At 40.2% G+C, this 12,683-nt stretch overlaps 1 protein-coding gene across 2 annotated transcripts in view; it reads left to right on the top strand.

Moving 5' to 3' along the window:
- Nucleotides 1-3,261: 3,261 nt before the first annotated feature.
- RTN4 (reticulon 4) overlaps nucleotides 3,262-12,683 on the top strand; it is a 72,883-nt gene continuing 63,461 nt past the window's right edge. The window contains exon 1 of one of the 2 annotated variants that reach the window (XM_047068063.1): nucleotides 3,262-4,037. In XM_047068063.1, the coding sequence (XP_046924019.1) occupies nucleotides 3,479-4,037 (559 nt within the window). In that variant the 5' untranslated portion in view covers nucleotides 3,262-3,478. The remainder of the gene's footprint in view (nucleotides 4,038-12,683) is intronic. The other variant, XM_047068061.1, reaches the window with a different exon arrangement.

Here is a 12,683-nt window from a genome sequence, read left to right as displayed (position 1 = left end):
AGTGTTCCAAGACAGTGAGAATAGAAGCTGCAGTGCCTTTGCTAGTTAGGCTTGGAACTCACTTCCAGAGCATTCTATTGGTCAAGAAAGTCACAAGGCCAGCTCAGAAGGGGTGGGGAAACTGACCCTACCTCTGAATGGGAGTTGTTGCAAAGAGTTTGTGGCTGTTTTTAATCTAGCACCGATGGTCAACTTTAAAAAACCTTCTGTAGGGAATTCTTGTAATGGTAAGGAAATTGGTCAAACTGATCTCCCAGATTCCTTCCAACTCTGAGATTCTATAATTCCATCAGGATGAATGGATTTCTTGTAGTGTTCTAACAGAACAGTTACTAACTTGTGGTATCTGAAAACTTTAATCTTCTACTTCTGGTAAGATAATTTCAAAAGTAATTAATTGAATAATTCTTTTTCTAACTATTATTATGATCAAGAATTTACATTCTTCCTTTAAGCATTTCAAATGCCCATCAGAATTTTCTTGTTAGCGAGAGTGATATTTATATGTAGTTATCCTAATGTGTAACTAACTCTACTTTTGATTCTGGTATATCAGCAACAGTCTCCTTTCCTTATCCTTTGTTGATCATTCTACCAACACTGGGTAAACTCTTTACCCTTAATTCATCCATCAAATACTTACATTTTAGAAGTCCCTGAGCTCAATAAGATTGTTATTTTTCTTCTGCTTCAGAGGAGAGTGCTTATATTATTGCTTCAATATTTACCATTTATTATAAAAGTTGTAAATCTACCACTTTCCATAATTATCCTTTTATGACACTTTTAATAAATTAAAGATATTCCCTTGAGACTATTTTAGTAATAGCAGGCACACATATATATGAATGTGGAGATATCATATAAGCAAGCAACTTACAAATAATATATGAAAACTGTAAAATTTTTCTATTAAGGAGTTTCAGAACAATTATAGTGGGGAAAACAGTACAGTGAAGACTGAACTACCGATAGCTAAATTGTTACATAACAGAAAAAGTTCATACCATAAAATTTTGCTAGTATATTTTTGTATGTGTATGCGGTTGAAGATCATATACATTTCTGATAATTTTTGACGAATACTTGAAACATGACTTTTAGTAATCATTGTAGGAATCTGTTTTGTTTAAAATTTTTAGTTTGGTATTAAACTTTCCACCCCCAAATTCTACACTAATGTTTCTCTTCCTACTCTTCAAAAATGACACAAAATAAAAACCAAATAAACTCAAAGTACCTCAGCCATTTTGTAGGAATAAAACCAGTTGGTCTTTGTGGAATGGATATGCCAGGTCCTGAATGTCGTGGTGCTAACCGGATCAGGTATGTTCCCAGGAAATCTCGTTCTACCCTTCCCTTCTTAAAGAATTAACACATTTTGTTTCTTAGATCAATTTTAGATTTATAGAAAAATTGAACAGAAGTACAGGGAGTACCATGCCCACTCTCCAACCATCCCCTATTACTAACATCTTGGTATGGTACAAGTGATGAACCAGTATTGATATATTATTAACTAACCTCCATTACATTAGGGTTCACTCTTTGTGATGGACAGTCAATGGGTTTTGCCAAAAGTATAATGTCATGTGTTCACCATTACAGTATCATACAGAATAATTCTGTTGCCCTAAAAATCTGTGTTCCACCTATTCATTTCTCCTTCCTTCTTCCCTAACCACTGCCTTTCCTTTTTAATACCTAAATTAAGCCTGGAGTAATATTAATTAGTTTGAGCTAAGAATTTACTTAAATAACCCTAATGATTCCCCATGGCAATCAGAATTTCTTAATTATTTAGACTAGCACTGCCCAAAAGAAATACGTGATCATACATATATTTAAAATATTTTAGAAGCTACATTTAAAAAGTAAGAAAAAAAAGTGAAAACAATTTAATATACTTCTTCCAACACATCAACATCAACAGCATCAATTACAAAATGTAACTATACAGAAATTGAGATGTTTTAATTTTTTTTATACTGATACTCAAAATCTACTGTGCATTTTAAACTTATGGCACATCTCATTTCATGTAGTCATACTTCAAGTGCTCATTAGCCACAAGTGGCCAGTGACTAAGATATTGGACAGGGCAGGCCTAGACTGTGAGCAATCTGCAAGCAGGTCATCCTGTCTCCAGGGCCTCCACAGTAGGAATGCAGTGAATATTTCTGTAAGATATACCAGAACCATAAAAGGGACTCTAACCCCTTTGCAGGCTGATACTTGTATGTTCTGTGACCACTTTCCTTCAAACTCCCTCTCCCATTTTGGAAAAAGTAGAATGGGGATCATGCTCATTTCAGCATATCAAAGCCAATACTGGGCTTCCTGACTCCCAGAAGGCCTGAATCATCTGAAATGTTGACTCATGAGCCTAAGGTGACTGAAATGTAATGTGAATCAAATTTGCCTTCCAAGGCATCGTTTTGTTTCCACTTTCTTCTCTCTCTCTCTTTGGGTGACTCATCTTTCTACCATGTGAGTCCAGCAGCAGGCAGATCCCAAAACCGTCCTGGAAGGAGATGAGACGAGTTTGAAATGATTTTAGTCCTCCAGACTGTCCAAGCCCAGCTCTGCTTTGCCTACTTCATCCAGGGCCTGCAGTTTGAATAGAGAACAACCTTAAAGCTGTCAAAAAAATTTCTTTTCTTTTAAGGAGGTTGCAGGTAGTAGTGATGAGTTGGTCTGGTAATTTAAGTTTGAAAAAATGTAATCTTTTTATTTCAAAAATTTTTAATTCTTAGTATACATAAATCTTTAGGGCCTGCTTCATAGTACATTTCTCAACCCTGGGATTTTCCTTTCCTGGGAGGAAAGTTACCACCCCCAGTCCCCCAGGATAACGCCCTTCCGGGGGTGCGGAGCCAAGAACCTCTCAGACCCTTCAGGGCAGACCGCCAGCCCTACCGCACGCTTATGGAGCCCTAGGGCCGCAGGCAGACCTCCAGCTCCAAGACAAGTAGAGACCCCGGCCCAACCCGCAAGTACCCAAGGTGAAGGGTGGGTCTCCCAGGTCCAAGCCCCACCCATCGAAACCACCCCAGCCGGTAGGAGAGAGGAAGTGCAAAAAGCCCCACCCACTTTTCTCTCTTTCTCTTCCCATTGGGCCAGCTGGTTGCCCATCGTCTCTATCCCGTAGCCGATTGGCTCTCTCCCTCCCGCGCCAGACCCTGCCTCTCCCCGCCAGGGAGGGTAAGTCACGCCAAACTGGGCGGAGAATCTGCTGGCCTGTCTCCTTCGCTCGTCTGGGCGGTGGCGGCAACTGGGGACTGGGCGGGTGGCGCATCACGGGCGCGGAGGCAGGAGGAGCAGTCTCATTGTTCCGGGAGCTGTCGCCACTGCAGGTCCCTGGGCTTGTTCGGCCCTGCCCCTCTCAGTCCTCCCCAACCCCCACAACCGCCCGCGGCTCTGAAGAGAAGCGTCCCGTGGAGCCAGCAGCTGCAGCATCATCTCCGACCCGCAAGCCATGGAAGACATGGACCAGTCGCCTCTGGTCTCCTCGTCGTCGGACAGCCCACCCCGGCCTCAGCCCCCGTTCAAGTACCAGTTCGTGAGGGAGCCCGAGGACGAGGAGGAAGACGAGGAGGAAGACGAGGAGGACGAGGACGAGGACTTAGAGGAGCTGGAGGTGCTGGAGAGGAAGCCCGCCGCTGGGCTGTCGGCAGCCCCAGTGCCCACCGCCCCCGCCGCTGGCGCGCCCCTGCTGGACTTCGGCAGTGACTTCGTGCCTCCGGCGCCCCGGGGGCCACTGCCGGCCGCGCCCCCCGCAGCCCCGGAGCGGCCGCCGTCTTGGGACCCGAGCCCTGTGTCGCCCTCGGTGCCCGCGCCATCCCTGCCCTCCGCTGCCGCAGCCTCGCCCTCCAAGCTCCCCGAGGACGATGAGCCTCCGGCCCGGCCTCCTCCTCCTCCCCCGGCCAGCGTGAGCCCCCAGGCCGAGCCAGTGTGGACCCCACCCGCCCCGGCCCCCGCCGCGCCCCCCTCCACCCCGGCCGCGCCCAAGCGCAGGGGCTCCTCAGGCTCAGTGGGTGAGTGCCGTGCCCTTACTCCTCGCGCAGTCCCTCGCGCCCTCTGTCTTTTGTGTGCACCCCCAGATGCCTCGGGCGGAGCCCTCCTCTCCGGCCCCGAGGGGCTTTGTCCGTGGACCTTGGGGCGAAGGCGCCCCCGCTGGTGGGAGCCGCCAGGAGCAGGGTGGGGCGGCCGAGGAAACCCGGGCTTGTTCTTTATTGTCTGTCTCGGTATCGGGGAACACGTGCACCCCGTCGGCTCCCGGCTTCTTCCCCATAGTCCCTATCCCTCTGCGTCCCGGAAGTTAGGCATCCACCCCTAGTAGGAGCTGGGTTTGTATCGAGGAACTAGGGTTGTGCGTTGGGCTGGCTAGGTTCCCGGGTGAGGATGGAAAGGCCTTGGCGCCCTTAATCTTTTGTCTCCCAGGCTGGGTCATTCCTAGGGAAAAGGCGCAGTTTCGCTGCTAGTCTGTTTGCCAGCGTTGAGCCCTGGACCCCCTCCTCACCTCCCTGGCTTGGGTGGCCCCCTAGCACCTCATCCCCCTCCCTCTCGATTCTTGGCGCTGGTGGGGAGCTGGCCCAGTGGAAAACATCCACACTGACCCAACTGCAGTGACGGGAGAGCGCCTCCAGTGGTGTGGCGCGTGGAGAATTGGGAAGGCCAGAGTTCTGGCAAAGTCCTGGCACCGCCCAGTTTATCCGGGTTGTGATGTGGCGACTCCCTAGCTAAACCGAGCCTGGGAAGTGGGATCTGGGCATTTGTGGCCCTAGGGGAGCAGTTCTGCCAGGGTCTTAGCTGCAGAATGAGACGGATTGCTGTTGCTGTGGTTTAGGCTCTTGATGCATTATAATGAATCCGTAGAGGAAAAAGGCAAAATGGTTGACGTTCTTAAAGAAGAGGAAACCTGTGGATTTTTTGCCGCGAATAGGCCAATTGAATTTGTGGCAGATTTGTCAGGAGCCTTTAATACAATGTTTTGAGACAGATGTTTTCTTGTAGTGGTTAGAAATACTATTTCTTAGAAGTTCTATGTTTTAGGTCGACAGAGACAAATCTGCATAGTTTATAAATAGTTTCCAAATCTTTTCATTCACTTTAGTACCTGATTGTATTTTTTTTTTTTTTAAGGAACATTGTTTTATTACCCTTTTCATTTTGGGAAATTGTTTATTTTGGAAGAGAAAAAAAATCAAGTTTGTTAGAGATGTTAAATCTTATTAGACAAGTTACTAGTTTATTAACATGTAGCTTGTTACTTTGGGGACAAAGTGTCCCACCAGCAGTAGGATCTTTCTTAATGCATAAAAGGGCAAGAATCAGGTAGTTTAACTGCCTGCTGAGAAATCTTCATAGCTTTATCGGATTTTAGAAATAGTTCGTTTTCTAGAAGAAGAAAATCAATCTGAGATCACAGAAAATACATATATTTTTCAGTTCGTTTCTCCACAGCAGTAAAATAAGCCATTTGTGATGTTTCTGAATAACATTTTGATGACACACCCCAAAGCATTAATCAAAACAATAATCATTACACTAAAGATATTAGAAGATGAGGAGTAACACGATTTTTTTCTTTTCCTGAGTCAAAAACACATTTAAGAGAACTAAAGTGAGGTAGAATAATATAAAGTAGTAAATTTGCAAATGGGCAGTTTAAGGATTAACAAAAGCATACTAATTTGTCGTCTTGTATTCCAATATGGAAACAGGAGAAGGGTTCTGATCTTTGAACATTCGGGATTCAGGAGGTGACAGCATTCTCGGAATTTTGACTTTTGGAATACTAAGTTTGGAAGACAAAGGAGAAAGGATATTGCCTACTCAGGGACTCTTACCTTTATATGGTTCCCTAATTCTGTATTTATGATACCTGTTTAGAAACTTTAGTTGCCTTAGTGAACTGCTGAACATCACGATTATAGTCATGGGTAGTTAAACCATTTTAGTGAGTCTCAGGTTCTTAACAGTTTATTCATTCATTCAACTGAGACAGGTTCTGTTCTGGGCTATGAGGGTATAGCAATGAACAAGACACATATGCTCCCTATGCAGGGAGTATAGATAATAAGTACATAAATAAGAAACTCAGAATAGTGGTAAGTGTTACGAGAAAATAAATTGGATGATGGCATGGAAAATTACTGAGGTGTGGTGGGGGGGGGGAGTGCCTTTTAAGTAGTGTGGCACTGAGAAAGGCCTTTCTGAGGAGGTGAGATTTTAAGCTGCAGATAAAAATTTCCAAGCAACCCTCAAGGAGGCAAAAGCCTTGAGGCAGGAATTAGCTTTGGGTGTTTGAAAGTCTAGTAAGGCTAATGAAAAAAGCTGGAAAGAGAGTGGTGTAACGTGAGGGTGGGGAGGTGGGCTACACTTAGCTCATTTGGGGTCTCTAATAGGCCATTGTAAAAAGTTGTGTTTTTTTTAAATTATTTTAGAAATATACTCTTTAATAATTATATTGTGATTTGAAACAAAAATACAGTTTGAAGATTTAGGGGAACCAAGAGGACTGATGTGAGTAAAGACAAGGTGAGAGATGTGCAGAGCATGGTTCAAAACAGACCAGCCCTATGGGAAGAGGGTTATATTTACTGAGTTAGGCAGACTCCTGACACTTGTGCATTTAACATTGTTTACATTATTTTTGAATAATTTTGAATTTTGTTGTTTACTGTTCTTGGAACATCCCCATTGTACAGTAATGAAATGAGATGGAAGCCTCTCACTTGACCATTTTCCATGGAGAAACATTTGGCTTCAAGTTGAAAAGGTGCTTGGTTAATGGGCTTTGAAGGTACTCCAGGGAAATGCTGCATAAAAATTGCATTGAGAGAAATGTAAACATCATTAACAATGACATTGCACTGGCCTTTGGGCATGTTCTAAACCAGTGTTAATTAAGATTGAAAACTCGCGGTAGATCTGGATTCTGAGGGGTATTGAATACTAAATTAAGGTATTGGGGTTTTATTATCCTGTTTTTATCCATGCTCTGCCATCCACAGTTGCTCTTGGTTTTGGTAATTTATATTATCAAACAAAAAATGTTTTTGTTATTGTTTCCAAAATGTAAAAGTTCTTTCATTATTTTTCTCTTTTGTCCTGAATTACTGCTTTACGCATTGTGAGGCCATTGGAGATTATTGAACTGAGGCATGCCATTGTTAAAGCGGTGTTAGAAAAGTGAATTAACGACAGTACTCAAGTTAGGTTGGAAAGAAAAACAGAACTATTTAGAATGCTTTTGCAGGTGTTTTGAAAGAGGTGAGTAGAGCCTGCACTAGTTTACTACTACCTTCAGTCAGTGAAAATGGAATAGAAGGGAAGAATATAAGAAACTCTAAGAAGTAGGATTTTTTTGGCTGCAAATCTCAATTTTTATAGTTAGGTTAAAAAAAGGTTTTATGAAAGAAGAATTGATAGAGCTTGGAGGCAGGGGATGTAAATGCAAAGAAAGTGTTGGGGCTTACTAAATCAATTTCAGAGACTGTCCAAATTTGTTAATTGCAGTGGACATTTATATAGAATTGAATATTGCTCATAAGTATAGTTTATGACTTGGGACTAAAAATTACTAGTCTTTTATGAAGTCATTTATTATATGATCATGTGTATTGGCATAGGAGCACATAGTAGAAATGCTAAAAGATTTTGGGGCGCCTGGGTGGCGCAGTCGGTTAAGCGTCCGACTTCAGCCAGGTCACGATCTCGCGGTCCGGGAGTTCGAGCCCCGCGTCAGGCTCTGGGCTGATGGCTCAGAGCCTGGAGCCTGTTTCCCATTCTGTGTCTCCCTCTCTCTCTGCCCCTCCCCCGTTCATGCTCTGTCTCTCTCTGTCCCAAAAATAAATAAACGTTGAAAAAAAAATTAAAAAAAAAAAGAAATGCTAAAAGATTTTGAGTGATGTATAGTTTAAATCTTAAGTACTAGTTCTTAATACAAAGGCTAATTGAACAGTGATACGCATTTCTAGGAAGCAGGTGCCTCTAAAGAAGGAACTCTCATGCCCTATCCATTCCCCATCCTACTTTGAAATTGGAATCAAGGTAAAGAACTGATGAATTTACAGATTCGGAATAGTTACTCTTGTTAAGCCATTTCTAATTTTGGACTAGGAATAAAAATTGGTAACGGTGGTATGCTCCTTATGGATAAGTTAAGTTACGTTTTAGGTTGGCTCATAGGAAGCTCCACGTCAAATGCCAAATCGTTTTTAGTAACTGCCAGACTCCCTCAAACCATTTTATCAACGTTTATTTATTTTTGGGACAGAGAGAGACAGAGCATGAACGGGGGAGGGGCAGAGAGAGAGGGAGACACAGAATCGGAAACAGGCTCCAGGCTCTGAGCCATCAGCCCAGTGCCCGACGCGGGGCTCGAACTCACGGACCGCGAGATCGTGACCTGGCTGAAGTCGGACGCTTAACCGACTGCGCCACCGAGGCGCCCCTCCCTCAAACCATTTTAAAATGAAATGATGAATATATTTTGTACCTTTGATAAATAACCTCAGTATGAGTAGTAGTATTTAAAAACATGCTATTTTAGCACTATATCCCTCTAAACTTAGAAGATTTGCTATCTTATATGAAATATTTCTAAAAAGGAGCAAGTATATTATCTATTGTCTAATAATTGGCTCTGTTTTATATGTAGTTATTTCATAATCTCCCTAAAAGCAGTTTATTTGAAACACTGCTGATACAAGGCCCCAAATTAAATGGCACATTTTAAAGCTACTTTGATAGCCCAGGAAAAGGTACCAAGTGGATGATATTTCTTGATCCTTTACTGAAACTTCTAATTAAGTAGAAGTCAGTGTTGTAGACACATCACTCTTATACTATATTCTTTGATACTTTTTGTTCCTTTTCTAAATATAGACCCTAGAAGGTCCCTCTGGGTGTGGCAGCACCAGTAATGAGAACTGTAAGGGCAGACCATAATTCATCAGTGTTTATATGGGTAAATGTGACTTTTGTGGTTAGCTAGTATAGGACATAGGCATGCAAAATGGTGGGACGCAGCTTTACTGATGCTGAGGTCTTCTCACACTGATGGCTTCATCATTCTTTTAAACTCTAAAGGAGGAGTTAATAATTTTACATTTAAGTGGTTGGTTTTTTTGTTTTTTGGAATGGTGATTATTATTTTTTTAGAAGTAGATCTAAAGTTTATTTATTTATTTTGAGAGAGAGAAGAGTGCACCCTTGCGCATGTGAGCCGAGGAGAGGCAGAGCGAGAGGGAGAGAGAATCCCAAGAAGGCTCTGTGCTGTCAGTGCAGAGTCCTGTGTGGGGCTCAGTCTTACCAACTGTGAGATCATGACCTGAGCTGAATCAAGAGTCCAAGGCTTAACTGAGTCACCCAGACACCTCTAAATGGTGATTATTTTTAAGTATTCTAATAACATTCTATATATGTATCATACTGTATATGGTAATAGTATGTTTACTTATTTCTATTCTTTGCCAGACTATATGCTCCTTGAGGAAAGGGGCTATATAACTTTTTTAAAAATATATTTTTTTAATGTTTGTTTAGTTTTGAGAGAGAGATTGAGAGAGAGTGAGCACGGGAGGGGCATAGGGAAAAGGAGACAGAGGATTCCAAGCAGGCTTTGCTGACTGCAGAGAGCCAGATACCGGGGCTTGAACTCAGGAACTGTGAGATCATGACTTCAGCCAAAGTCGGACGCTTAACTGACTGAGCCACCCAGGTGCCCCTGAACATTTTTCTCTTGAGGAAAAAGACTATGTGACATATCTTTACTGTTGATCACAGTGCATTAGATGTGGTGTTGGCACTCAGAGATTTGTTGAATGGATCTGATATTATGGATGTAAACTGATATTATGGATGTATAGTCCTAGAAGTACAATATATTCTCAATAAAAATCATATGAATGAAAGCATTTATTTACATATACAAGGTATATGGATGTTCCATATTTTATTCAATCAGTCTCTTATGGATAGTTAATTAGGTTGTTTCTCAACTTTGTTACAGATAATGTTGCTATGCACTTATATATATTTCTTTGGGAATACATGCTGTTATATATATATTGTGGGATAAATTCATGCAAGTAGAATTACTGGTTCAAAGGGTATGTGCATTTAAAATGTTGATAAGTAATGCTGAATTGTATTGCAAAGTTACTGCAACCTCTATTCCCACCAATAATGTGTTTAAAGTACCTTTTTCCTTATGCCTTTATAAACACAGTGTATTGGTAATCTAGTGAATGGTTTAGCAAATTTTCTTTTTTTTTAATTTACATTTCAGAGTATTTTTTGGCATAGGTGCCAGTAACTTTTTTCTGATCACAGCTTTTGCTTATTCTTTTGGGTTTTTATTCTTACAGATGTAGGAACACTTGATGTATTGTAAGGAAATTAGCATTTTGTTGTGTCCTGAAAACTTTTTTTCATGATTTGTTGTTTGTATTTTGACCTTCAGTATATTTTTTGCAGAAATTTTAAGTAATCACATTTAAGTATCATTTTCTTTTATGCCTTTGAATCATACGAGTCATTGAGTTTAATGTAATTCTTAGAAAGGCCTTCTCTAAGATTGTAAAAATTTCTCCCATGTTTTTTCTTAGTACTTCCATGATTTTTATGATTTCATTTTAATATTTGATCCTTTCATTATCTGTAGCTTATTTTGTTGTAGAAAGTGAAGTAGTGATATAATTTTATTTTTCAATATGATATCTCATTTGTCCCAACACCATTTGTTGAATCATCCATCTTTACTATTTAGATATGCCACTTTTGTCATATACTTGTATTATCGGTGAAATATTTCTTCTTTTCCATTTCTTTGTCTTTTCATGTATAGGTATCAGACTGTTTTAATTGCTATAACTTTCCAATGAAATGATAGCTGATAGGGCTTTTCCAGAATTATTTTTTCTGGCTATCTGCTTTTTACCTGATCTTTAAAATTTGTTTATTTAATTCCCTCTTCCTCTGTTGAAATTACAGTGGGGCTACATTACATTTAATCATTAATTTAGGGGAAAATTGATATTTTTTTGGACCAGTATTATGTATTTTTCTACAAACACGGTTTTTATTAACCTGTATTTTTTTAACCTGTATTTTTAAAAATTAGTTTGTAATTATGTGAAATACAGGCTTTAAAAAGTAATTATTAAATACTCTAGCCTGCTTAGTATAAGACACTTGATATACTGGGTTATATAGATATTTGGACCCCTCTTTTCAGTTAATTATAGATAGACAGGTAAAGAAAGAAATCTTGCTTTTTTATTTCTAAAAAAAACAAAAACAAAAACTTGTTTTGAGAAGGGGAGAAACATTTTCTATACTCTCATAGTATAGAGCTATGGCTACTAAATATTGGACTATTGTTTTAGCAGTCTCTAAATTCTTATATTTAGAGAGGGCCTTAAGTGGTCCTCTAGTTTTAAGGAAAAACATGATTTCTTTAATAGTTTGTTCTTCCCATTGATGGAATTGTTACCATAGGTGAAGAAGGCTTATAAAGTTTTGTTATTCAAACAAATTTAGCGGTTGTTTGGTTATGTTAGTATTCCCTTGAAGTTCAACATTAGTTAAAAAATTAGCCTACTCCTTTTCCTTTTCCTTTTTTTTTTTTTTTTTTTTTTTTTTTTTAAGCAATGCTTAGGGCTAAATATGGGGACAAAAAGATGAGTAGAGGTTGTACTTAAGAGAGGCATAGGTAGCAGATTAAGGGAAAAACACAAGTTCCTAGTTGTAAAGAATTTTCTGCTGTCTTAAAACTGGAGGAGCCTTGTGATTGTACTATAGGGATAGTCATAAACTTACCTACTTGTCAACAGCTTTTGTGAAAAGAGAACCTTAATTGAGTTCTAGGTCAGTCTGCATATTTTTTCTTCAGTTTCACAGATTGACTTGTAAACTTGAGTAGTTGGAAGGTGCCATTATTAAATTTACTTATATTAGTGTTTTGACAGTGCTAGGTAAAGCAACCTAAAGCATTAAAAACATTTTTTTAAGTTACTGGTGTCTTTGATCTCAGAAAAGAAGGGAATTTCCTTTTGAAAAATTTTCTTTTTCTTTGTTCTAAGAAAGTTGTTAAACATGCTTAAACCATGCCTTTAAAACTTCTCAGTCTCGCGGCACCTGGGTGGCTCAGTCGGTTGAGCCTCTGGCTTCGGCTCAGGTCATGATCTCACAGTTTGTGAGTTTGAGCCCCGCGTTGGGCTCAGTGCTGACAACGCGGAGCCTGGAGCCTGCTTCGGAGTCTGTCTCCCTCACTCTCTGCCCCTCCCCAACTCATGCTCTGCCTCTTTCTCTCTAAGGAATAAATAAACATTAAAATAAAAAAAATTAAACTTCTCAGTCTCAACTAATCATCATTTTTAAATTATAGAAAGGTTTACTATTCTATCAAGTTCTGATATTCTGGTATTTTAATTTTTATACAAAACAATTTGATGAAAACTTAGGTACTTTTGCTTATATAAGGTGAATTATGAAAATCAGAACTTAGGACATCATATATTTCATTATGTAATGTTTTATAGGCCGTTCTACACTACATAATACAGATATACTATAAGGATTTGGGCTTTAAGATATCACTTTGAACAAGGACTGAAAAACTACCTTTTACCAACATACTTTCTCATTTACTCATTCTTATCCCACCAAGC

The sequence above is a fragment of the Lynx rufus genome, unplaced genomic scaffold (assembly GCF_022079265.1).
Source record: "Lynx rufus isolate CCGP_SWC_20201006 ecotype Redwood Valley unplaced genomic scaffold, mLynRuf1.p SCAF_8, whole genome shotgun sequence".
Classification (NCBI taxonomy): domain Eukaryota; kingdom Metazoa; phylum Chordata; class Mammalia; order Carnivora; family Felidae; genus Lynx; species Lynx rufus.
Note: the sequence above shows the minus strand (reverse complement) of the source record. Positions and strands in the feature narration are given on the sequence as shown.